The 26,252-nt window shown below is 51.5% G+C and overlaps 1 protein-coding gene across 1 annotated transcript in view; it reads right to left on the minus strand.

The window, feature by feature from the left end:
- Window positions 1-26,252, minus strand: part of LOC106595110 (phospholipid-transporting ATPase ABCA3) — a 93,817-nt gene that overhangs the window by 25,557 nt on the left and 42,008 nt on the right. Inside the window, exons 8-17 of the mRNA XM_045719865.1 lie at window positions 24,422-24,542; window positions 19,938-20,111; window positions 19,567-19,748; window positions 16,346-16,483; window positions 14,472-14,601; window positions 13,391-13,545; window positions 6,946-7,101; window positions 4,856-5,066; window positions 4,397-4,547; window positions 3,839-3,937 (exon numbers count right to left, since the gene is read on the minus strand). Coding sequence (XP_045575821.1) covers window positions 3,839-3,937; window positions 4,397-4,547; window positions 4,856-5,066; window positions 6,946-7,101; window positions 13,391-13,545; window positions 14,472-14,601; window positions 16,346-16,483; window positions 19,567-19,748; window positions 19,938-20,111; window positions 24,422-24,542 — 1,517 coding nt within the window. The remainder of the gene's footprint in view (window positions 1-3,838; window positions 3,938-4,396; window positions 4,548-4,855; window positions 5,067-6,945; window positions 7,102-13,390; window positions 13,546-14,471; window positions 14,602-16,345; window positions 16,484-19,566; window positions 19,749-19,937; window positions 20,112-24,421; window positions 24,543-26,252) is intronic.

The following is a 26,252-nucleotide window of genomic DNA, read 5'->3' on the forward strand; positions in this document are numbered from 1 at the left end:
AGGACATTTACAATTTACAGTAGTTAGATACCTAGTATTAGATTATGACATAATTCAATTAATCTGTAAATTCAATTAACTATGCTGAGTTAATTATGCTGAGTTTTTCCAGACCATGTGTCCTGACCAGGAAACTTTAGTTTCAGGATCCATTTTTCCAGTTTTTCCTAATCATGTCAGGTGGTCCGGAAGAACGTAGGAGCCTTTCTTTGTACTATATGACATCTTGACCGTTTTAGACTGTACAAATGTATTTATAGACATGAAACATATTCATTCATAATTGGATGAATCTTTGTGTTCTGGAAGTGGCTTATGGAGTGAGCACTCTGTGTGAATCAATGGATGTTGATGCTGAAATCTCTTCACAGAACTCAGGAACACACCCCGGGGTCTATTGTACACCAAACAAAGCAGCTCATCGGAGAGTACGTAATAAGTGGGAGTGTGTTTGTGTTATTGGTGATGGTGAGCATTTTATGTCATTCCAGCCCTGCTAACTCTCTCTCGCCTTCTCACTCTCTGAGGGGAAGAACAGGAACTTGGACAACCACAATAGCCAGAACGCTATTTCGGTCCGTTTCAAATGAATGATTAATTCAGCCAGCCAATCTCCACAACGCCTGACACATGCAGCGCCCCCCTCAAAGAGCTTCATCTAACAATTTTATAAGTGGTCAACGAGACCCCTATCCAGGGTGTGAAAATGAAAATGGACTCGGGGCCTCTGCAGTAGCTGTATGAAATTGATAATGGCCAAGAGACCGCATATGTAGTAAGATGAAAAGATGCGGAAATGACTTGGCCAAGGTAGGAACAGTCTGAACAGGTGTTAAATTAGGTGGCTTTCAGTATATTTGAAATGAAACTGAAATGGCAGGACTAATGTAGATGGTCCACCCCTTCAGAGAGCTGGGTGGGAATAAAGCTGAATGAAATTGATAATGGAAAGAGGCTGAATGTAATAGCCAGGGTATGTACAGACTGAACACGTGTTAAGATGGTGGCTTTTAGTGGAGTTGAAAAGAAACCTCAAATAGAGGATTAATGAGGCTTTTGTATACGGGTAATGATGGAGACACTCACTGATAGACTCACATTGTGAGGTAAAAATAATGAAGCCTGAAATGAGATATTTTGGAGGTAATTGCTATATTCTGTTTAGAGCCTTCACAGCTGTGTTCTACTGAAAAAACACGTGCACGCAAACAAACTATACTACCAGACAGAAACACAAAGACATGCATGTATGCACCCCCCCGAAACACACACACACACACAAAGAAGCTTTAAACACACAGGCAGAAATAATTGCTCAGATGTAAGCTGAAGGCAGCTGGCTGGTGATGCAGAGTAATTGAGCAGAAGATGACAACTGGAATAAGTGTGTGTGTCAGTGGAGGCTCTTCAGAGGAGGAAGGGGAGGACCATCCTCCTAAGAAAAAGAAAAATGTATAAAAAGTCATTTTTTAGAAAAAACGATTCAAAATATATTCACGTCACCAACTCATTGATTAAAACACAATTTTTTTGCAGTGAAGGTCTACAGTAGCCTCAACAGCACTCTGTAGGGTAGCACCATGGCATAGCCGGAGGACAGCTAGCTTCCGTCCTCCTCTGGGTACAGTGAGGGAAAAAAGTATTTGATCCCCTGCTGATTTTGTACGTTTGCCCACTGGCAAAGAAATGATCAGTCTATAATTTTAATGGTAGGTTTATTTGAACAGTGAGAGACAGAATAACAACAAAAAAATCCAGAAAAACGCATGTCAAAAATGTTATAAATTGATTTGCATTTTAATGAGGGAAATAAGTATTTGACCCCTCTGCAAAACATGACTTAGTACTTGGTGGCAAAACCCTTGTTGGCAATCACATTTTTCTGGATTTTTTTGTTGTTATTTTTCCCTCACTGTACATTGACTTCAATATAAAACCTAGGAGGCTCATGGTTCTCACCCCCTTCCATAGACTTACACAGTAATTATTACAACTTCCGGGGGATGTCCTCCAATCTATCAGAGCTCTGGCAGCATGAACTGACATGTTGTCCACAAAATCAAAGGAACAGAGAGTGAATTTAGTACTGAAAGCATAAGCTACAGCTTGCTAGCATTGCAGTGCACCAAATGTGGTGAGTAGTTGACTCAAAGAGAGATAAAGACAGTAGTTGAACAGTTAACAAATTAATTTCTTCCAAAATGAAAAAGAACCAAGAGAGAGAGATTGTCTTTTTTTTAAACTTTCAGTTTCACTTACTTAGCTAGCAAATGCAGCTAGCTAGTTTAGCCTACTCAAACCCCCTGCTCAAACAGAGGGATGCCATGTTAGCTAGCTGGCTATGACGATCCAACACAACACTGGAATTCTTCCAAGTCAAGGTAAGCTTTTGATTTTACTAATGTAACTGTTAAACTGTTTACTGACTGCACACTAACGTTAGTGCATGATTGTAGCGGGTTTAGTAACGTGTTTTTTCTATTAGCTATGTTGACTAGGACGTTACTTTAGCTAATATGGTGACAACGATGTAGGCTTTAGTGGTTATGATATGGTTTGGCTTGGAAAGGTTTCTTCGCCTGGTCATATATAGCTGATGTGTTGTGCATTGAAGAAGTCCACAAGCGAAGGGAAAAGGTGAGAGGAGGAGAGAGCATAGCTGTGAGAAGGAATACAACATGGCTGCTATGAAACAAATGTTCACTAGTGATCAGGGGTGTATTCATTCCACGGATTTGTTGAAAAATATTTCTTAAACGGAAGCACACGGAACGAAACAGGGATAAACATTACTGAATTTGTCCAATAGAAACTCTCATTTGCCACTGTTAGACTAATGATTACACCCTAGATCAGCTAGACGCAGGCAAGATTGTGCAAGGCGGTATTGCATGTGTCACTGTCTGTCACTTCAAATGTTTCGCTCGACCTGTGTGCACCTACGTTGTAAACTTTCATTCACAGGCTAGGTTGTAGCAACCTCATGATGTGTATAGGGAACATGTGAGTATCATGTAGTAGCCTAAAACCTATCACTGTTACATTGAACTGGCTGAATGGAATATGAAAGACAGTTATCCAATATGCTGTAATAGAAATAAGGCCATGCGCATGAAACAAATCATCCTCCATCATCTTAAACGGCATCGACCGCCACAGGTGTGTGTGTGTGTGTGTGTGTGTGTGTGTGTGTGTGTGTGTGTGTGTGTGTGTGTGTGTATGTATATATATATTTGGGTATGTGTGCACACTTAAAAGCCTGCAGGTACATACATACTCATGACAAGTGTTAATATTTATTACAACTGCAGGCTTTAAGTAAAGGTACTCTCCCTGGGAGCTGTGGTGAGAGGTCCAGACCTAGCTGGTACTCTCCCTGGGAGCTGTGGTGAGAGGTGCAGACCTAGCTGGTACTCTCCCTGGGAGCTGTGTTGAGAGGTCCAGACCTAGCTGGTACTCTCCCTGGGAGCTGTGGTGAGAGGTGCAGACCTAGCTGGTACTCTCCCTGGGAGCTGTGGTGAGAGGTCCAGACCTAGCTGGTACTCTCCCTGGGAGCTGTGGTGAGAGGTCCAGACCTAGCTGGTACTCTCCCTGGGAGCTGTGGTGAGAGGTCCAGACCTAGCTGGTACTCTCCCTGGGAGCTGTGGTGAGAGGTCCAGACCTAGCTGGTACTCTCCCTGGGAGCTGTGTTGAGAGGTCCAGACCTAGCTGGTACTCTCCCTGGGAGCTGTGGTGAGAGGTCCAGACCTAGCTGGTACTCTCCCTGGGAGCTGTGGTGAGAGGTCCAGACCTAGCTGGTACTCTCCCTGGGAGCTGTGGTGAGTGTGTGATCCCATACCTGAGGAAGACCTCCTCCATGGTGGTGACAGAGGCTCCATAGCTGGCGATGCCCAGCTCCTCTCTGTTCATCTCCAGCTCTGCAAACAGCAGCTCAAACCTGGAGAGGGAAGAACGTTGATCCATCAGAGATCAGTCAAACCCGGGTCTAAAACAGTCATCTGTCATGGGGATCTATGGTTACATCACAGGTCGTTAAACAACCTCAACAGTCAGTCTATACTGCCTCCAGATAAAACCAACAACGATGGCAGGGACCAAAATACCACCCTATTCCCGTTTTACTGCACTACTTTTCACCAGGTCAAAAGTAGCACACTAAATAGGGAATAGGGTGCCATTTGGGACATAAGCTATATATCTACTTGAAACATCACCCTTACCTCTAGAAGTAGAGGTGTCTGTAATCATACTGTAGCAAGCAGCAACACCCTCAGATTGGACCCAACTTGGGCTCATCAAAATAGACTGACAAAAATAGTATGTGTCACACTAAACACCGAGCTGTGGCCAGCGGCACTGATGGCCTGTGTGAGATTGGGTATTGATTTTGTCTTACCGGTTGGTGCTCTCTTTGGGCAGAATGTATGAGAGCTCAGCCCCAGCACTGCTCTCCAGCGTGGCATTGGGAACGTACATGTGGACCAGCCGTGTGATCTCAGACACGTTGCACAGCGCGTCCTTCACGATCACCATGTGGTAGCCAGCACCTGAGATGCAGGAGGATAAAGTTAGATCTCTGAATCACTCTCCTATCACCTCATGACATTCTAACCTCACCTCATAACTACTAGTTATTCACACTGTTCTGTCTTGTAGTCTTCACTCCCACCACTTCCACTTCTCACCTCTTCTATCCAACCCTTTTCTTTTCACCACTACACTCCACCTCTTCTCTTCTCTCTGTTTCTACAACCTCTCCATCACACCTGTTAATTTCATCCTCCCTCCTCTCTTCCCTCTCCCACACCCTTTACCCGCTCTACCCATTCTTCTTTTTCTCCCTCCCTCCTCTCACCGTATTTGTTCTTGAGAAACAGCGGCGAGCCGCAGCACTGCAGCTCTCCCCCAGCCATGATGACTATACGGTCCCCCAGCAGGTCGGCCTCGTCCATGAAGTGTGTAGTCAGCAGGATGGTGCGCCCGCGCTTCTCGCCCTGGAGCAGGTCCCAGGTGGCCCGCCGTGCCGACGGGTCCATGCCCGATGTGGGCTCATCCAACATCACCACCTGGAGGGGAGGAGTGGTGAGATGGAAGGATGGATGGACAAAGAGATTGAGACAGGGAGGGGGGGGGTGGAGGAAGGGGAAGATTGAGGGATGGAAGGGAAGGGACAGAGAAAGAGACAGAAGGGTAAGATGTGTTGAAATAGCCTTGTGTGTTGCACATACAGTGCAACAAGTATGCATACCACATTTTGTTGTCACAGCCCAAATTCAAAATTGATTTCATAGATTGTTTTTCTCACCGATCTACAAACAATAACCCATAATGACAAAGTGAAAACATGTTTTTAGGAATTTTTGAAAATGTTTTGAAAATTAAATAAAAGTCTAATTTACCTAAGTATTCACACCCCTGAGTCAATACTTTGTAGAAGCACTTTTGGCATTGATTACAGCTGTGAGTAGGCTGGGTCAGTCTCTAAGAGCTTTCCACACATGGATTGTGCAATATTTGCCCATTTATTATTTTCGAAATTCTTCAAGGGCTGTCAAATTGGTTGTTAATCATTGCTAGACACCCATGTTCAGGTCTTGCCATAGATTTTCAAGTAGATTTAAGTCAAAGCTGTAACTTAGCAACTCAGGAACATTTACTGACTTCTTGGTAAGCAACTCCAGTGTATATTTGGCCTTGTGTTTTAGGTTATTGTCCTGCTGAAAGGTGAACTCATCTCCCAATTTCTGGTGGAAAGCAGACAGAACCAGGTTTTCCTCTAGGATTTTGCTGGTACTTAGCTCCATTCCGTTTCTTTTTTATCCTGAAAAACTCCTCAGTCCTTAACAATTTCAAGCACACCCATAACACAATGCAGCCACCCCGATGTTTGAAAATATGAAAAGTGGTACTCAGTAATGTGTTGTACTGGATTTTCCCCAAACATAACACTTTATATTCAGGACAAAAAGTGTATTTCTTTGCAATTTTTTTCAGTATTAGTTTAGTGCCTTGTTGCAAACATGATGCGTGTTTTGGAATATTTGTATTCTGTACAGGTTTCCTTCTTTTCACTCTGTCAATTAGGTTAGTATTGTGGACTAACTACATTATTGTTGATCCATCCTCAGTTTTCTCATAGTAATTAAACTCTGTAACTGTTTTAAAGTCACCATTGACCTCATGGTGAAACCCCTAAACGGTTTCCTTCCTCTCCGGCAACTGAGTTAGGAAGGACGCCTGTATCTTTGTAGTTACTGGGTGTATTGATACACCATCAAAAGTGTAATTAATAACTTCAACCTGCTCAAAGGGATATTCAATGTCCAATACATTTTTTATCTACCAATAGGTGCCCTTCTTTGCGAGGCACTGGAAAATCTCCCTGGTCTTTGTGGTTGAATCTGTGGTTGAAAATCCCTTCTTGACTGAGGGGCCTTACATATTGTATGTGTGGGGTACAGAGATGAGGTAGTCATTCAAAAATCATGTTAAACACTATTATTGCACACAGAGTGAGTCCATACAACTTATTACATGACTTGTTCAGCAAATGTTTACTCCTAAACTTATTTAGGCTTGCCATAACAAACGGGTTGAATACTTATTGACTCAAGACATTTCAGCGTTATATTTTTCGTACATAAAAAACAACATAAAACATCCACTTTGACATTATGAGGTATTGTGTTTAGGCCAGTGACAACAATCTCAACTTAATCCATTTTAAATGCAGGCTGTAACACAAAAAATTGTGGAAAAAGTCAAAGGGATATGTATTTATTCATGCAATTATGGTATGCCTGTACTTTGACAATGCCAAGCTAACTAACCCTCTGGGGTTAATAAAGTCATTTTGAATTGAGTGACAAGACAATACCTTCTGCTCAAAAACAGTGCACTTGAATAGGGAAATGGGTGGCATTCGGGACGCAATCCAATACTGACCTTGGAGTCTCCGATGAGGCCGATGCCGATGGATAGTTTCCTCTTCATCCCACCTGACAGGGTCTTGGAGTGGGAATGCCGCTTGTCCTCCAGGTTCAGGATCCTGATGATCCGGTCCACCTCAGCTGGAATCTTCTCCTGGGAATACCCCTTCAGCTGGAGACGAGACAGAGAAAAACATAAGGAATAACCCTTCAACTGGAGATGAGACAGAGAGAGACAGAGAGAGACAGAGACAGAGACAGAGAGAGAGAGAGAGAGAGAGAGAGAGAGAGAGAGAGAGAGAGAGAGAGAGTCTTAAGGAATAACCCTTCAACTGGAAACGAGACAAAGAGACATAAGGAATAACTCTTCAACTGGAGATGAGACAGAGAGAAAAAGAGACATAAGGAATAATCCTTCAGCTGGAGACAAGACAGAGACATAAGGAATAACGTTTCAGCTAGAGATGAGACACAGAGAGAGAGAGAGGAGAGAAAGACATAAGGAATAACCCTTCAGCTGGAGATGAGGCATAAGGAATACATACCAATAGAGAGCGAGAGCATGAGAGAACGCAAGGGAGAGCGAGCGCGAGAGAAATAAGTGGGAAGAAGGGAAGCATGGAATGTGAGGAAAAGTTAAGAGTGAAATTGAGAAAGTAAACTTAAAAGGAACGATAAGAGGACAGAAGGTAAGGAAAGTAGAGGGGAATGGTGCCTGCCTGTCTCTGTGCCTGCCTGCCCGCCTCTGTGCCTGCCCGCCTCTGTGCCTGCCCGCCTCTGTGCCTGCCCGCCTCTGTGCCTGCCCGCCTGCCCGCCTGCCCGCCTCTGTGCCTGCCCGCCTCTGTGCCTGCCCGCCTCTGTGCCTGCCCGCCTCTGTGCCTGCCCGCCTCTGTGCCTGCCCGCCTCTGTGCCTGCCCGCCTGCCCGCCTCTGTGCCTGCCCGCCTGCCTGCCCGCCTGTCTCTGTGCCTGCCTGGCCGCCTGTCTCTGTGCCTGCCTGCCCGCCTGCCTGCCCGCCTGTTTCTGTGCCTGCCTGCCCGCCTGTCCCTGTGCCTGCCCGCCCGCCTGTCCCTGTGCCTGCCCGCCCGCCTGTCCCTGTGCCTGCCCGCCCGCCTGTCCCTGTGCCTGCCCGCCCGCCTGTCCCTGTGCCTGCCCGCCCGCCTGTCTCTGTGCCTGCCCGCCCGCCTGTCTCTGTGCCTGCCCGCCCGCCTGCCTGCCCGCCTGTCTCTGTGCCTGCCCGCCCGCCCGCCTGCCTGCCCGCCTGTCTCTGTGCCTGCCCGCCCGCCTGCCCGCCCGCCTGTCTCTGTGCCTGCCCGCCCGCCTGCCCGCCCGCCTGCCAGCCCGCCTGTCTCTGTGCCTGCCCGCCCGCCTGCCCACCCGCCTGTCTCTGTGCCTGCCCGCCCGCCCGCCTGCCTCTGTGCCTGCCCCCCGCCTGCCTGCCTCTGTGCCTGCCCGCCCGCCCGCCTGCCTCTGTGCCTGCGCGCCCGCCCGCCTGCCTCTGTGCCTGCCCGCCCACCTGTCTCTGTGCCTGCCTCTGTGCCTGCCCGCCCGCCTGCCACTGTGCCTGCCTGCCCGGCTGTCTCTGTGCCTGCCTGCCCGGCTGTCTCTGTGCCTGCCTGCCTGCCTGCCCGGCTCTGTGCCTGCCTGCCTGCCTGCCCGCCTGGCTCTGTGCCTGCCTGCCTGCCTGCCCGCCTGGCTCTGTGCCTGCCTGCCTGCCTGCCCGCCTGTCTCTGTGCCTGCCCGCCTGTCTCTGTGCCTGCCCGCCTGCCCGCCTGTCTCTGTGCCTGCCCGCCTGCCCGCCTGTCTCTGTGCCTGCCCGCCTGCCTCTGTGCCTGTGCCTGCCTGCCCGCCTGCCTCTGTGCCTGCCTGCCCGCCTGCCTCTGTGCCTGCCTGCCCGCCTGCCTCTGTGCCTGCCTGCCCGCCTGCCTCTGTGCCTGCCCGCCCGCCTGCCTCTGTGCCTGCCTGCCCGCCTGCCTCTGCGTGCCTGCCTGCCCGCCCGCCTCTGTGCCTGCCTGCCCGCCCGCCTGCCTCTGTGCCTGCCTGCCCGCCCCGCCCGCCCGCCTCTGTGCTGCCTGCCTGCCCGCCCGCCCGCCCGTCTCTGTGCCTGCCTGCCCGCCCGTCTCTGTGCCTGCCTGCCCGCCCGCCCGCCCGTCTCTGTGCCTGCCTGCCCGCCCGCCCCGTCTCTGTGCCTGCCTGCCCGCCCGCCCGCCCGCCCGCCCGTCTCTGTGCCTGCCCGCCCGCCCGCCCGTCTCTGTGCCTGCCTGCCCGCCCGCCCGCCCGCCCGTCTCTGTGCCTGCCTGCCCGCCCGCCCGCCCGTCTCTGCCTGCCTGCCCGCCCGCCCGCCCCGTCTCTGTGCCTGCCTGCCCGCCCGCCCCGTCTCTGTGCCTGCCTGCCCGCCCGCCCGTCTCTGTGCCTGCCCGCCCGCCCGCCTCTGTGCCCGCCTCTGTGCCCGCCCGCCCGCCTGCCCGCCTCTGTGCCCGCCCGCCCGCCCGCCCGCCTCTGTGCCTGCCTCTGTGCCTGCCCGCCGCTGTCTCTGTGCCTGCCCGCCCGGCTGTCTCTGTGCCTGCCTGCCCGGCTGTCTCTGTGCCTGCCTGCCCGCCTGCCCGCCTGTCTCTGTGCCTGCCCGCCTGCCTCTGTGCCTGTGCCTGCCTGCCCGCCTCTGTGCCTGCCTGCCCGCCTGCCTCTGTGCCTGCCTGCCCGCCTGCCTCTGTGCCTGCCTGCCCGCCTGCCTCTGTGCCTGCCTGCCTGCCCGCCTTCCTCTGTGCCTGCCCGCCTGCCTGCCCGCCTGCCTCTGTGCCTGCCTGCCTGCCCGCCTGCCTCTGTGCCTGCCTGCCTGCCCGCCTGCCTCTGTGCCTGCCTGCCCGCCCGCCTGCCTCTGTGCCTGCCCGCCCGCCTGCCTCTGTGCCTGCCTGCCCGCCCGCCCGCCCGCCCGTCTTATGTGCCTGCCTGCCCGCCCGCCCGCCCGCCCGTCTCTGTTTCTGCCCGCCCGCCCGCCCCGCCCGCCTGCCCGCCCGCCCGCCCGTCTCTGTTTCTGCCCGCCCGCCCGCCCGCCCGCCCGTCTCTGTTTCTGCCCGCCCGCCCGCCCGCCCGCCCGCCCGCCCGTCTCTGTTTCTGCCTGCCTGCCCGCCTGGCTCTGTGCCTGCCTGCCTGCCTGCCCGCCTGTCTCTGTGCCTGCCCGCCTGTCTCTGTGCCTGCCCGCCTGCCCGCCTGTCTCTGTGCCTGCCCGCCTGCCCGCCTGCCTCTGTGCCTGCCCGCCTGCCCGCCTGCCTCTGTGCCTGCCTGCCCGCCTGCCTCTGTGCCTGCCTGCCCGCCTGCCTGCCTGCCTGCCCGCCTGCCCGCCCGCCTGCCTCTGTGCCTGCCTGCCTGCCCGCCCGCCCGCCTCTGTCCTTGCCTGCCTGCCTGCCCGCCTCTGTGCCTGCCCGCCTCGGCCTGCCCGCCTCTGTGCCTGCCCGCCTCTGTGCCTGCCCGCCTCTGGCCTGCCCGCCTGCCTGCCCGCCTGCCTGCCTGCCTGCCTGCCCGCCTCCTGGCTGCCTGCCCGCCTGCCTGCCGCCTGTTTCTGCCTGCCCGCCTGCCCGCCTGCCTGCCCGCCTGTCCCTGTCCTGCCTGCCCTGGCCTGCCCGCCCGCCTGTCCTCTGTGCCTGCCCGCCCGCCTGCTCGTGCCTGCCCGCCCGCCTGTCTCTGTGCCTGCCCGCCCGCCCGCCTGCCTGCCCGCCTGTCTCTGTGCCTGCCCGCCCCGCCTGCCCGCCCGCCTGTCTCTGTGCCTGCCCGCCCGCCTGCCAGCCTGCCTGTCTCTGTGCCTGCCCGCCCGCCTGCCCACCCGCCTGTCTCTGTGCCTGCCCGCCCGCCCGCCTGCCTCTGTGCCTGCCCCCCCGCCTGCCTGCCTCTGTGCCTGCCCGCCCGCCCGCCTGCCTCTGTGCCTGCCCGCCCACCTGTCTCTGTGCCTGCCTCTGTGCCTGCCCGCCCGCCTGCCACTGTGCCTGCCTGCCCGGCTGTCTCTGTGCCTGCCTGCCCGGCTGTCTCTGTGCCTGCCTGCCTGCCTGCCCGGCTCTGTGCCTGCCTGCCTGCCTGCCCGCCTGGCTCTGTGCCTGCCTGCCTGCCTGCCCGCCTGGCTCTGTGCCTGCCTGCCTGCCTGCCCGCCTGTCTCTGTGCCTGCCCGCCTGCCCGCCTGTCTCTGTGCCTGCCCGCCTGCCCGCCTGTCTCTGTGCCTGCCCGCCTGCCCGCCTGTCTCTGTGCCTGCCCGCCTGCCTCTGTGCCTGTGCCTGCCTGCCCGCCTGCCTCTGTGCCTGCCTGCCCGCCTGCCTCTGTGCCTGCCTGCCCGCCTGCCTCTGTGCCTGCCTGCCCGCCTGCCTCTGTGCCTGCCTGCCCGCCTGCCTCTGTGCCTGCCTGCCCGCCTGCCTCTGTGCCTGCCTGCCCGCCCGCCTCTGTGCCTGCCTGCCCGCCTGCCTCTGTGCCTGCCTGCCCGCCCGCCTCTGTGCCTGCCTGCCCGCCCGCCTGCCTCTGTGCCTGCCTGCCCGCCCGCCCGCCCGCCTCTGTGCCTGCCTGCCTGCCCGCCCGCCCGCCCGTCTCTGTGCCTGCCTGCCCGCCCGTCTCTGTGCCTGCCTGCCCGCCCGCCCGCCCGCCTCTGTGCCTGCCCGCCCGCCCGCCCGTCTCTGTGCCTGCCTGCCCGCCCGCCCGCCCGCCCGCCCGTCTCTGTGCCTGCCCGCCCGCCCGCCCGTCTCTGTGCCTGCCTGCCCGCCCGCCCGCCCGCCCGCCCGTCTCTGTGCCTGCCTGCCCGCCCGCCCGTCTCTGCCTGCCTGCCCGCCCGCCCGCCCCGTCTCTGTGCCTGCCTGCCCGCCCGCCCGTCTCTGTGCCCGCCTGCCCGCCCGCCCGTCTCTGTGCCTGCCCCCGCCCGCCTCTGTGCCCGCCTCTGTGCCCGCCCGCCCGCCTGCCCGCCTCTGTCGCCCGCCCGCCCGCCCGCCTCTGTGCTGCCTCTGTGCCTGCCCGGCTGTCTCTGTGCCTGCCTGCCCGGCTGTCTCTGTGCCTGCCTGCCCGGCTGTCTCTGTGCCTGCCTGCCCGCCTGCCCGCCTGTCTCTGTGCCTGCCCGCCTGCCTCTGTGCCTGTGCCTGCCTGTCCGCCTCTGTGCCTGCCTGCCCGCCTGCCTCTGTGCCTGCCTGCCCGCCTGCCTCTGTGCCTGCCTGCCTGCCCGCCTGCCTCTGTGCCTGCCTGCCTGCCTGCCCGCCTGCCTCTGTGCCTGCCTGCCTGCCCGCCTGCCTCTGTGCCTGCCTGCCCGCCCGCCTGCCTCTGTGCCTGCCCGCCCGCCTGCCTCTGTGCCTGCCCGCCCGCCTGCCTCTGTGCCTGCCTGCCCGCCCGCCCGCCCGCCCGTCTGTGCCTGCCTGCCCGCCCGCCCGCCCGCCCGTCTGTTTCTGCCCGCCCGCCCGCCCGCCCGCCCGTCTCTGCTTCTGCCCGCCCGCCCGCCCGCCCGCCCGCCCGCCTCTGTTTCTGCCCGCCCGCCCGTCTCTGTGCCTGCCCGCCCGCCCGCCCGCCCGTCTCTGTGCCTGCCCGCCCGCCCGCCTCTGTGCCCGCCCGCCTCTGCCCGCCTGCGTGCCCGCCTGCGTGCCCGCCTGCGTGCCCGCCTCTGTGCCCGCCTGCGTGCCCGCCTGCGTGCCCGCCTGCGTGCCCGCCTGCGTGCCCGCCTCTGTGCCCGCCCGCCCGCTGCCCGTCTCTGTGCCCGCCCGCCCGTCTCTGTGCCCGCCCGCCCGCTCTGTGCCCGTCTCTGTGCCCGCCCGCCCGTCTCTGTGCCCGTCCGGCCCGCCCGCCCGCCTCTGTGCCCGTCCTGTGCCCGCCTCTGTGCCCGTCTCTGTGCCTGCCCGCCCGCCCGCCTCTGTGCCTCTGTGCCCGCCCGCCTCTGTGCCCGCCTCTGTGCCCGCCCGCCTCTGTGCCCGTCCGCCTGCCCGCCTCTGTGCCCGTCCGCCCGCCCGCCTCTGTGCCTCTGTGCCCGCCCGCCTCTGTGCCTGCCCGCCTCTGTGCCCGTCCGCCTGCCCGCCTCTGTGCCCGTCCGCCTGCCCGCCTCTGTGCCCGTCCGCCCGCCCGCCTCTGTGCCCGCCCGCCTGCTGCCCGCCCGCCTCTGTGCCCGTCCGCCTCTGTGCCCGCCCGCCTCTGTCGCCCGCCCGCCTCTGTGCCCGTCCGCCTGCCCGCCTCTGTGCCCGTCCGCCTGCCCGCCTCTGTGCCCGTCCGCCTGCCCGCCTCTGTGCCCGTCCGCCTGCCCGCCTCTGTGCCCGTCCGCCTGCCCGCCTCTGTGCCCGTCCGCCTGCCCGCCTCTGTGCCCGTCCGCCTGCCCGCCTCTGTGCCCATCCGCCTGCCCGTCTCTGTGCCTGTCCGCCTGCCTGTCTTTGTGCCTGTCCGCCTGCCTGTCTTTGTGCCTGTCTGCCTGCCCGTCTTTGTGCCTGTCTGTCTCGGTGCCTGCCTGCGTGTTTGCATGTCTTACCTGTGTGTAGAATAGCAGGTGCTCCCGGACAGTGAGGTTGTCAAAGAGCACGTCGTGCTGCGGACACAGGCCCAGGCTGTGGCGAATCAGAGCCATGTCCTGACAGATGTCATAGCCGTTAATGTAGGCCCTGCCACTGCTGGGAGGAAACAGACCTGTAGGATACACAGAAAAACATAGCTGTTAATGTAGGCCCTGCCACTGAAACAGACCTGGAGGATACACAGAAAAACATAGCTGTTAATGTAGGCCCTGCCACTGAAACAGACCTGGAGGATACACAGAGAAACATAGCTGTTAATGTAGGCCCTGCCACTGAAACAGACCTGGAGGATACACAGAGAAACATAGCTGTTAATGTAGGCCCTGCCACTGTAGAAACAGACCTGGAGGATACACAGAGAAACATAGCTGTTAATGTAGGCCCTGCCACTGAAACAGACCTGGAGGATACACAGAGAAACATAGCTGTTAATGTAGGCCCTGCCACTGAAACAGACCTGGAGGATACACAGAGAAACATAGCTGTTAATGTAGGCCCTGCCACTGAAACAGACCTGGAGGATACACAGAGAAACATAGCTGTTAATGTAGGCCCTGCCACTGAAACAGACCTGGAGGATACACAGAGAAACATAGCTGTTAATGTAGGCCCTGCCACTGAAACAGACCTGGAGGATACACAGAGAAACATAGCTGTTAATGTAGGCCCTGCCACTGAAACAGACCTGGAGGATACACAGAGAAACATAGCTGTTAATGTAGGCCCTGCCACTGAAACAGACCTGGAGGATACACAGAGAAACATAGCTGTTAATGTAGGCCCTGCCACTGAAACAGACCTGGAGGACACACAGAGAAACATAAGGAGCGAGTTTTACAATACAAAGCCTACTGTGAGTTTGGTTTTAGAGTGGAGGCACACTGGCCTGTCTATGCTTTCGGTTCTGTTAGCGTCATCACTGTTTTCAATTCGGTCTGTAGATTGTACAAGGGAAAAGTAGCAATGTGTATGGCTGTGTGTGTGTGTGTGTGTGTGTGTGTGTGTGTGTGTGTGTGTGTGTGTGTGTGTGTGTCCCACCTGTCAGCATGGACAGTGTGGTGGTCTTCCCGGCTCCGTTGTGCCCCAGCAGAACTGTGATCTGGCCCTCGAACATGTTCACCGTCAGATCCTTGACAGCCTGCCGCGTCTTGTTACCCACTTTGAACTCCTGGCAGGATGAAAATCATTCCATCTAAATCATTACAATGGCCAACCTACCCCTGGATTAACATCATTACAACGGTCGGCCAACCTACCCCTGGATTAAAATCATTACAACGGCCTGCCTACCTAGCCCTGGATTAAAATCATTACAACGGCCTGCCTACCTAGCCCTGGATTAAAATCATTACAACGGCCTGCCTACCTAGCCCTGGATTAAAATCATTACAACGGCCTGCCTACCTAGCCCTGGATTAAAATCATTACAATGGCCTACCTAGCCCTGGATTAAAATCATTACAATGGCATACCTATCCCTGGATTAAAATCATTACAATGGCATACCTATCCCTAGATTAAAATCATTACAATGGCATACCTATCCCTGGATTAAAATCATTCCATCTAAGTGATTACAACTGCCTACTTATCCACGGAGAAAATCATCAAGGACCGCAGCCACCCAAGCCACGGCCTGTTCTCCCCATTTCCATCACTCAGACGCAGGCAATATAGGAGCATCATGGCAAAAACTTCCTGCACTGTTGGAGCCTAACAATTTCACTGTACCCTGCAATTACATCTGCAACCCTGTGCATGTGACTAATAAACTAATTTAATGATTACAATGGCCTACCTATCCCTGAGGGAATAGGTATTTGGCTCTTTATTATCCATCTCCAGCCTCATCCTCTTCAGCCCTGGGTCTAATCACCTCATCCTCTTCAGCCCTGGGTCTAATCACCTCATCCTCTCCAGCCCTGGGTCTAATCACCTCATCCTCTCCAGCCCTGGGTCTAATCACCTCATCCTCTCCAGCCCTGGGTCTAATCACCTCATCCTCTCCAGCCCTGGGTCTAATCACCTCATCCTCTCCAGCCCTGGGTCTAATCACCTCATCCTCTCCAGCCCTGGGTCTAATCACCTCATCCTCTCCAGCCCTGGGTCTAATCACCTCATCCTCTCCAGCCCTGGGTCTAATCACCTCATCCTCTCCAGCCCTGGGTCTAATCACCTCATCTCCTCCAGCCCTGGGTCTAATCACCTCATCTCCTCCAGCCCTGGGTCTAATCACCTCATCTCCAGCCCTGGGTCTAATCACATCATCTCCAGCCCTGGGTCTAATCACATCATCTCCAGCCCTGTGTCTAATCACCTCATCTCCAGCCCTGGGTCTAATCACATCATCTCCAGCCCTGGGTCTAATCACATCATCTCCAGCCCTGGGTCTAAGGGCCTAGCGTCATAATCATCTTCTCCATTATCCTTCTCCTCATCTCCTTCTCCCAAACTTAGCCAAGTGTTTTATCTACCCAGCCCTGGGTTGTGTTGATTAATCTTCAAACGGAAGAAAACATACCAAAAATGTACCAGAAATCTCCTCCTGCCTAGTTCCAGTTCAAAAACATCCTTACATAACAATATGAAATGAGATGCTCTTTTACATGTTGAGGACCACACTGAAATAAAGACAACCTCCCATAATGGTAAAGTTACAAGGGGGTTTCTTTCTTTTTTTGTAAAAACCTGTTCAACCACCTGATGTCTCAGTCTCAATTCGCTCCCAACTCCTTGGCCCAAACCTTCTATGTATAGGGAACTGGAGAGTGGACAGTATAAGCAGTGTAGTGGAGGAGCTTCCACCGTGTTGCTTCCACTCTACAGATCTGCAGACATCATAGGGTTACAGCCAAGGGGAGGGCTAGGGATCGAATTGGGACTGGGTGGACAGGTTGCATTTAAGACCTTGCCTTGTTCAGGTGTTTGATCTTGACTCCTGAGACCAGTCCGGCTGGCTCCTCCTCAATGAACTCTCCCTTCAGAGCCTTCTCCACGTCTTCCTCTTCCTTCACCATGGCCATGCGGGGGCTGCTACACCAGTAGGACGGCTGGACAGGGAGGGAGAGAAAGAAAATAAGTGGAATGCTTCTCTTTCCTCAGCTCGTACCCTTATGGTCAGTATCAGAAAGATACCTCTACTCCATAGACAAGACCCATGATAAACATTAACCTAGTCAGGGATGGCAACTCCAGTCCTCGGAGCCTGATTGGTGTCACACTTTTCCCCATCCCTAGTCAACACAGCTGATGAAACTAATAGCATTCTAAACTGAAGATCATGATTAGTTGATTATTGGAGTCAGGTTTGTTAGCAGGGGCTTTGGAAAACATTCAGTGAGACCCAAACTAAGGTCAATGGCAATGCATCCAAAACAAACCCACCCGATACGGCTGCTAATGGGGAAGTCATTGAGTTGTTAGAAAACCTGTCTGCCTCTCTGCTCCTTATCAAGACACTACACCAGCGTTTCCCACACTCGGTCCTCGGGACCCCAAGGGCTACACGTGTTGGTTTTTGCCCTAACACTACACAGCCAATTCAAATGATCAAAGCTAGATGATTAGTTGATTATTTGAATCAGCTGTGTATTGTTATGGCAAAAACCAAAACGTCCACCCCTTAGGGTCCTGAGGACCGAGTGTGGGAAACCATGCACCAACACACACCAAACTAAATCAACAAAACGGCCTCTTGAAGGAGAACAACAGCTATGACTGTAAATTAAGGTTGGGATGAGGAAGTGGGTGGGCTGTTTTATGCTTAATTAATTAGCTATCCATCCCATGCTCTTTAATCAGTAAGGCTATAAATTACAATAATGTAAACGACTATGGAATGGTTAACTGAGTAGGGAGGGAGTAAGCACTACTGCAGTACTGCTGAACTCACAAAATGAATTTCCATGGAAATGGACAATACAAGCATTGTATTGTTGTCTAGAGTTTGTAATTTCCCTGTCTCTCTCTATCAAGCCAACTCACGCCGACTAAGACCATTGTTCATTACTGGATAACATGTCAGCAAATGAAATACATGTTTCCCTTCCAGCACAGATTCAATGAAAATGTGATCATCTTAGTCCATCTTACTGGTAGTCAAATCGAAGACCTCCTAGTCTGACCTATTTAATGCTAAGTGGTTATTAAGAACATCTCCCTCTCCTCTAACCCTAACCCTAGTGGACCTTAAAAGGAACCATCAAAGACATCTGTCTAACCCTAGTGGACCTTAAAGGAACCATCAAAGACATCTGTCTAACCCTAGTGGACCTTAAAGGAACCATCAAAGACATCTGTCTAACCCTAACGCAGGGGTTCTCAAACTTTATGGGGCTGAGGACCCCTATCGTGGTATCAAATTCATCAGGGACCCACCGTCTTCTATTGCAAAACATCTTGCTATTGTGTGCCCTAATGCAGCGGTTCCCAACCCCCGGTCATTTGATACTGGGCCGCAGAGAAAGAATAAATAACTTACATTATTTCCGTTTTATTAATTATCTGAGTCTGAACGATGTTTTATTTTGAAAAATGAACACGGAGCACAGACACCTTCTCTTATACACAGAAATAACATGGTTATCACGAGGGAGATCGCTGGCCAGAGTGTTTGAATTACGAGAGCCGCTGCAGAGATTTCTCTCAGAAAACAAAGTCACCGCTGGCAGCACATTTCAGTGACGAGGAATGGGTCGCAAAACTCGCTTACTTGTGCGACATATTCAACCTGCTCAATGAACTCAATCGGTCACTTCAGGGGAAAATGACAACTGTCTTCAAGTTGGCAGATAAAGTAGCCGCATTTAAAGCCAAACTGGATTTGTGGGGACGGCGCGTGAACAGAGGTATATTTGACATGTTTCAAACATTCGCGGGGATTTTGGAAGAGACTGAGCCCGAGCCTTCATTGTCCCAGCTGGTGCACGATCACCTGTCTTTGCTTTTAAAAGAGTTTGAGCGCTACTTCCCATCCACAAAAGACCCACGAACTGCCAAGGAATGGATCCGCGACCCATTTGTCAACAAACCAGGTGAATCCAGCATGTCTATGCAAGAAGAAGATCAACTGCTGGAGATCGCAAATGACGGCGGCCTTAAAAGTATGTTCGAGACAACAACTCTGCCGGTGTTCTGGATTAAAGTCACGGCAGAATACCCTGAGATCGCCACAACAGCATTGAAAACCCTGTTGCCATTTCCGACATCCTATTTGTGTGAAGCGGGATTTTCTGCAGTGACAGCAACCAAAACAAAATTACGGAGTAGACCGGACATAAGCAACACACTTCGGGTGTCATTGTCTCCCATTACCCCTAGATGGGACCGTCTCGTTGCAGAGAAACAAGCTCAGGGCTCCCACTGATTTAGCGTTATGGTGAGTTGTATTTTTCATGCACTTTATATTTGTTTTTGTGTTGCATCTTATTTTTAAGGCATGTTTAAACGTTACCATAGCGACCAGAGAGCGTTAGGGGGCAGAGAGGATCTTACTCATGTTATGTTGTTGGTGTGATGTTACGAGGACGCTGCTAATAAAGTTGCATACGAGTACACAGTGGATTCACGTTTATTATTATATTTAAAAAATACCACAGTTTTTATGCCGGTCGTATCATTTTATTTTGTGTATTTATCCGCCACACCTTAAAGGCGGTCCGTGAAAATATCGTCTGACATTAAACCGGTCAGTGGCCCAAAACAGGTTGGGGACCGCTGCCCTAATCAACACGTTTGGGTTTCCAGTCCTGGAAACACAGCCAGCCTCACTCTCACTGTCTGACACAACATATACTTCCTGATATTTCTTGCAAATAAAAATAATGAGTCATTCTGCATTCCTCTCAGACTAGGGGTCAACAGCCAAAGCTCTAACTTGCATGTGTCAAACTCATTCCACGGAGTGCCGAGTATCTGCAGGGTTTTACTCCTTCCTTGAACAGTAAGGAATTTCCACACGTTTGTTTAGGGCTTAATTTAAAAAAAACTGCAGACACTCAGCTCTCCATGAAATGAGTTGGACACCCTTGTTCTAATAGATTTCTCCCCTGGGAACACTGACTTCATGTACATACACACACCAATCTCCCCCCGCACCACCACCCAGACCCAACCTACACCCACTCCTACGTACCAGTAGGAAGAAGTAGCAGGGCAGGGGGACTCCGTACTCCCCTGGGAACACAGCCTCCACGTACCAGGCCACCAGGCCATAGAGCAGGGCATCCAGCAGCAGCAGCCCCAGCACATGGGCCAGGGAGAAGTCATCGTCCACCGTCACCGACTCAAACAGGTTACACCACTGGATCCCCGTGCCTGAGGGAAGGGGGGGAGATGGACGGGAGGAGAGAGAGGGAGTAAAGTTGGGTAGAGACATTTGAATAGATGGTGAAGACTCATAATTAGAGTGCTGGTATTTAAACACAACATTGGTATGAGCGCATTGGTGTGAGTGCGCATCTCTCTGTGTGCGTCTCTCTGTGTTAACATGTGAACATGGCTCACCTTTGCCCTCAAACATGCCCAGTAGCTGCGCTCCCATGGCCATGGCCACATTGGAGATGAGACAGGCAGACACCTTCTGGGCGTGGCTAAGCAGGTCGTAGCGAGGCCATAGAAATAGGTACGGCAGGTAGGACAGGAAGTAGATGAAGCCGCCCGCCGCCGCCGCCACATTGGCTGGAGAGGGAGAGAGACGGAGTGTGTTTGAGATAGATTATAGCAGTCAGACTGCAAAGAATCACTGATCTACAAATCCCCTTGGATCCCAAATAACTTGTCATTAGTGATTTTGTAGATGGCCTTGCTCAAACTGATCTCCTTAAACACGCTGAGAGGGAAAGGTCTGGAGGGGGGAAAACAGTTGTCACGACGTGGCCCTTTGGGGTGTATATCGTGGCCCTCCCCCCCACCACAAGTTTTGACTTTACGACAGGTCATAAATTCCTGGCAGAGACTCTCTCCCCCTGGTCATGCAGAAAGAGGGGGGGAATAAACCTATGGAACAAAGAGCTTCTCTTGGTTCAACTCCTATTCCCAAAAATTGGAGGATTAAACAATATTAATATTTTTGAGAATGTGGGAATGGTCCGTGGGTATTTAAAGAACAATCGTGTCAAAGTTGTTTTATTTTGTGACATCAGGAAGGATGGTAGCACAGAATAATGGTAGCTTTGGAAGTGTACATTTCTCAGTTATTTGTTTTCTACCTGAATGTTGTGTAAAATATATGATTGAATATGAAACTATTTGTGAGAAGAGAGCGCCGAGAGAGAGAGAGCGCCGAGAGAGAGAGCGCCCGAGAGCGAGAGAAGAGGAGAAAGATAACCTCCTCCATCCTTTCAGATTAGATGTGAAGGCAGTATTCAGCCTCTGTTCATCTCTATCGGTAATTACATAGAAGACAACTCTAGGCCAGGGAGAGGTAGTTAGAACAGGGGACTCATTGGTCCTGTGTGTGCAATGCTAGGGTCGAAGATTAATCTTAAGATAGCCTATCTCTTGTTCAGTAGACGGGCACAGAAGAACTATCTGTATTTGCTATTCCTTCAACCTGCATTCCTTTCAGACTAGCACACATTGAGAGAGAGAGACAGAGAGAGAGAAGGGGAGGGAGAGAGAGAGGGGGAGGGAGAGAGAGAGAGAGAGAGAGAGAGAGAGAGAGAGGGAGAGACGGACCGAGAGAGAAAGAACGCAAGAAACATTACTCACAGAAAACATTTGTCATCTTGAATCCTATTCCACCTGCTTTCCCTCCTAGGGACATTAATAATTCAGTCCCCAGAGAGGCCAGGGTGCCTACCTGACAGTAGGAGAGGGAGAAAGAGTGAGGAGAGGTGGAGAGAGAAGGGGAAATGCGCTACTCTAACTTTTCCTGACAAATGGGGGAGTGGTAAAACAATAGAAATAAATTAGGCGATAGAGAGCGTGAGACAGAGACATTTCCCTCAGATTACATAGACCCACAAAGAATTTAAAAACAAATCCAATTTTGATAATCTCCCATATCTATTGGGTGAAATACCACAGTGTGCCATCACAGCAGCAAGATTTGTGACCTGTTGCCACAAGGGCAATCAGGGAATAACAAACACCATTGTAAATACAACCCATATTTATGTTTATTTATTTTCCCTTTTGTACTTTAACCATTTGTACATCATTACAACAATGTATATGGACATAATATGACATTTCATACAAAACTTTATTATTTTGGAACTTTTGTAAGTGTAATGTTTACAGTAAATGTTTTATTGTTTTATCTATTTCACTTGCTCTGTCAACGCAAACATATGTTTCCCATGCCAATAAAGCCCCTTAAATTGAATTGAGAGAGAGACAGGGAGAAATAAAGACAAAGGAAGAAATGCCTCATCTCTAAACGCAAGACACTAAAAACCTGACTCCACAGCCCACAGAGGGGCACTCCATCCACATCAGCCCCTGATCCAGTCCCCAGTGGACCCCAACATTCAGGCCTGGATGATTCCTCCATTACTACCAGCAAGAAGCAAGAAGCAATGAAGAAATAATGTTTCAGTTTGCTTCCTGAATTTAAATGAAGCAGCCTTTGCAGAGTCATGCCGAGGAGCCCGTCAATGGGAATACCCACTCACCTAACTCTGCAGTTCAGATCTGAATGTGAGTACCCACTCACCTAACTCTGCAGGAGGTCAGAGTTTCAGGCAGCGGAAGGCCACCTGGGGAGGGGTCCTGTTGTGACAAGGGGCCAGGCACAGCTGAGGCCAGCTAAAAGCCCTTTCTCACCCTACTCTAATAATGACATCATACTGTATGTCACACACCCAACCAATAATCACAAAAAAAAGAAGCAGGAGAAAATATATCATGCACACCGTAATCAGACGCAATCTCAAGGTTTTCATTTGCTAAGCTTTCAGCTACTCTTTTAAAAGCCAAAGCCTGACAGAAATTGTATGACTGCTGGGAGTAAATAACAGCTTGCCTGATTACACCAGACTCCAAACTGGTCTTGAACACAATCACAGATCATTTTAATCTCTATCTGCACTCTTTTGTCGAGGAACGATTTGGAGAAATTGGACTGGACTTTTTTGTTCGAAAAGATATGAAAGTATAGAAGAAAGAAATTGTGAAAGAGAAATGATAAAGGACTATCAAGCGTAATCAACTGAAGGCCATTTAATAATCATCATTTCCTTTTTGTGTGAGGGTATTATATTAGCAAGAACCAAATGAGCCTGTGTGAGATTGGCTGTGTGTGATTGGCTGTGCTTTAATCCTCGGTCATGTTCAGTCGGCACAAACCAAGAAAACCTTCCTGAAACTGAGTGAAATGAGGAGGTACCCTCAAACAACCACACAACCTCTATAAAAGTCAGTCCGGAGTCTTGTTGACATGATTTTTTGCTAACCTCACAAGTCATCTTTCCAGCACAACTCTGACCACACCAGCAGGGCTAAGAAAGCAACATCAGCATTGTGCCAAGCTTTATTAGCTCAACACCCAGGATGTGTAGAACTGGAAATGTAATGTATCATATAGCATCAATCGCCTTCGTTTAGAACGTAAACAATTGATTATTCTAAACCTCCCAAGCATGTGTATTGGCTGCTAAACATAAACGTGTAGACATACAGGTTTTTCACCACATCTCCTCTCCCTTTGTTCCAGTTTGTCACGTTGAGTGACTATTCAGCCTCATGGAATAATAAAACAGACATTTGATTGCCCATCCTCTAGGCTCCAATGACTGATGGAGCTGGTTTACTGCTGTTCACTCAGAGGAAAGACGAAACAACCTCAGGAAAGTCAAATAATATGATCTACACTACATTTACGGTTGAAGTCGGAAGTTTACATACACCTTAGCCAAATACATTCAAACTCAGTTTTTCACAATTCCTGACATTTAATCCTTGTAAAAAATTCCCTGTCTTAGGTCAGTTAGGATCACCACTTTATTTTAAGGAAGTGAAATGTCAGAATAATAGTAGAGAGAATGATTTATTTCAGCTTTTATTTCTTTCATCACATTCCCAGTCGGTCAGAAGTTTACATATGTAACCGATGTGAAATGGCTAGTTAGTTAGCGGTGGTGCGCGCTAATAGCGTTTCAATCAGTGACGTCACTCGCTCTCAGACTTGAACTAGGGTTTCCCCTTGCGTTGCAAGGGCCGTGGCTTTTGTGGCGCGATGGGTAACGACAGAGCTACTGTCCTCCCTCCTACTACATTCCTCCTGACACTGTTACTGAGTCAGGTTTGTAGGCCTCCTTGCTCGCACATGCTTTTTCAGTTCTGCCCACAAATTTTCTATGGGATTGAGGTCAGGGCTTTGTGATGGCCACTCCAATGCCATCTATTTTGTTAAGTGGCATCATGAGGGAGGAAAATGATGTGGATATACAGAAGCAACATCTCCAGACATCAGTCAGGAAGTTAAAGCTTGGTCGCAAATGGGTCTTCCAAATGGACAATGACCCCAAGCATACTTCCAAAGTTGTGGCAAAATGGCTTAAGGACAACAAAGTCAAGGTATTGCACCCCCAAAACATGATGCTGCCACCCCCATGCTTCGCGGTTGGGATGATGTTCTTCGGCTTGCAAGCTTCCCCCTTTTTCCTCCAAAAATATTGATGGTCATTATGGCCAAACAGTTCTATTTTTGTTTCATCAGACCAGAGGACATCTCCAAAAAGTATGATCTTTGTCCCCATGTGCAGTTGCAAACCATAGTCTGGCTTTTTTATTGAGGTTTTAGAGCAGTGGCTTCTTCCTTGCTGAGCAGCCTTTCAGGTCATGTCGATATAGGACTTGTTTTACTGTGGATATAGATACCTCTGTACCCGTTTCCTCCAGGTTCATTGCTGTTGTTCTGGGATTGATTTGCACCTTTCGCACCAAAGTACATTCATCTCTAGGAGAGCGATGGAAGGCCGGACAGACATCTTGAGACACACATAAACAAACCTCTTGAAACACACACACACACACACACACACCTCTTGAGAAGAAGGCACTGATCATGAAGCTGAAGTTGATGGTTGCCACGGCGAAGACAAGCAGGAAGACAAAGACCAGGGTGGGGTCACTATAGGTCAACACAGCTCCAATAGGGCTCACCTAGAAAGGGCCAGGAGAGGAAAGAACATCATTATCTTTATGAATACTAAACACATTGAATTGAACACAAACACCTGGGTTCGGATTCATTAGGGCACACCGTAGAAAAAACGTAGTAAAACCTTTTGAAACACAGAACAAAAAGAAGCATTTCTTATTGGACAATTTTAGGTAGTCCTTCCATGATTGGCAGTTTTCTTTTGTTTGGTGTCTAATTAACACGACCCTGGACAGATGGAGATCCAGTAGATTAGAGGTTCTTAAGCTTTTTCAGCTCGAGATCCAAATGAGAAATGTACTGTCCTCAAACAACCCACATTAAGAAGAAATAGTGTGAGAGGTGTGTCGCAACCCACCTCCAACATGCTCAGGGCCCACTTTGGGTCCCAAACCATGGTTTAAGAAACAGTGCAGTTGACACTCATCTTTATTATGGTGCCTTCAGAAAGTATTCACACCCCAGACCTTTTCCACATTTTGTTGTGTTACAGTCTGAATTAAAAATGGATTGAGATTGTTGTCACTGGCCTACACACAATACCCCATCATGTCAAAGAGGAATTGTTTTTAGAATTGTTTACAAATTAATAAAAAATGAAAAAAAAATAAGAAATGTCTTGAGTAAGTAAGTATTCAACCCCATTGTTATGGCAAACCTAACTCAGTTCAGAAGTAAACATTGGTTTAATCTTTCTGGCGCAGGCATTCCGCTAGCGACCCACCTCGACAACATCGGGTGAAATTGCAGAGCGCGAAATTCAAATTACAGAAATAGTAATATTTAACATTCATGAAAATACAAGTTTCATACATCAAAATAAAGGTTAACTTTTTGTTAATCCAGCCGCTGTGTCAGATTTAAAAAAGGCTTTACAGCGAAAGCACACCATGCGATTATCTGAGGACAGCGCCCCCACACAAAAGCATTAACCTGTTATGGCTAGGGGGCAGTATTTTCACAGCCGGATAAAAAACGTACCCGATTTAATCTGATTATTACTCCTGCCCAGAAACTAGAATATGCATATAATTATTAGCTTTGGATAGAAAACACTCCAAAGTTTCTAAAACTGTTTGAATGGTGTCTGTGAGTATAACAGAATTCATTTGGCAGGCCAAAACCTGAGAAGATTCCATACAGGAAGTGGCCTGTCTGACAATTTCTTGCCCTTCTTGATTATCTCTATCCATTACAGAGGATCTCTGCTGTTACGTGACACTTCCTACGGCTCCCATGGGCTCTCAGAAGGCGGCAAAAAGCTGAATCGTGGCTTTGCAGGCTCTGGCTGAAAAAAAGTAGCGCGTTTGGGTAGTGGCTGGTTACAGTACTGTGAGACTCAGGCGCGTGCCCGCGTCGACCCCATGCCTTGTTTTCTTTCGTCTGTTTACCTAAACGCAGATTCCCGGTCGGAATATTATCGCTTTTTTACGAGAAAAATGGCATAAAAATGGATTTTAAACAGCGGTTGACATGCTTCGAAGTACGGTAATGGAATATTTAGAAATCTTTTGTCACGAATTGCGCCATGCTCGTGATCCTTATTTACACTTCGGATAGTGTCTTGAACGCACGAACAAAACGCCGCAATTTGGATATAACGATGGATTATTTTGAACCAAACCAACATTTGTTATTGAAGTAGCAGTCCTGGGAGTGCATTCTGACGAAGACCACCAAAGGTAATCAAACTTTTGTAATAGTAAATCGGA

This window comes from Salmo salar, chromosome ssa06 (genome assembly GCF_905237065.1).
Source record: "Salmo salar chromosome ssa06, Ssal_v3.1, whole genome shotgun sequence".
NCBI classification, from domain to species: Eukaryota; Metazoa; Chordata; class Actinopteri; order Salmoniformes; family Salmonidae; genus Salmo; species Salmo salar.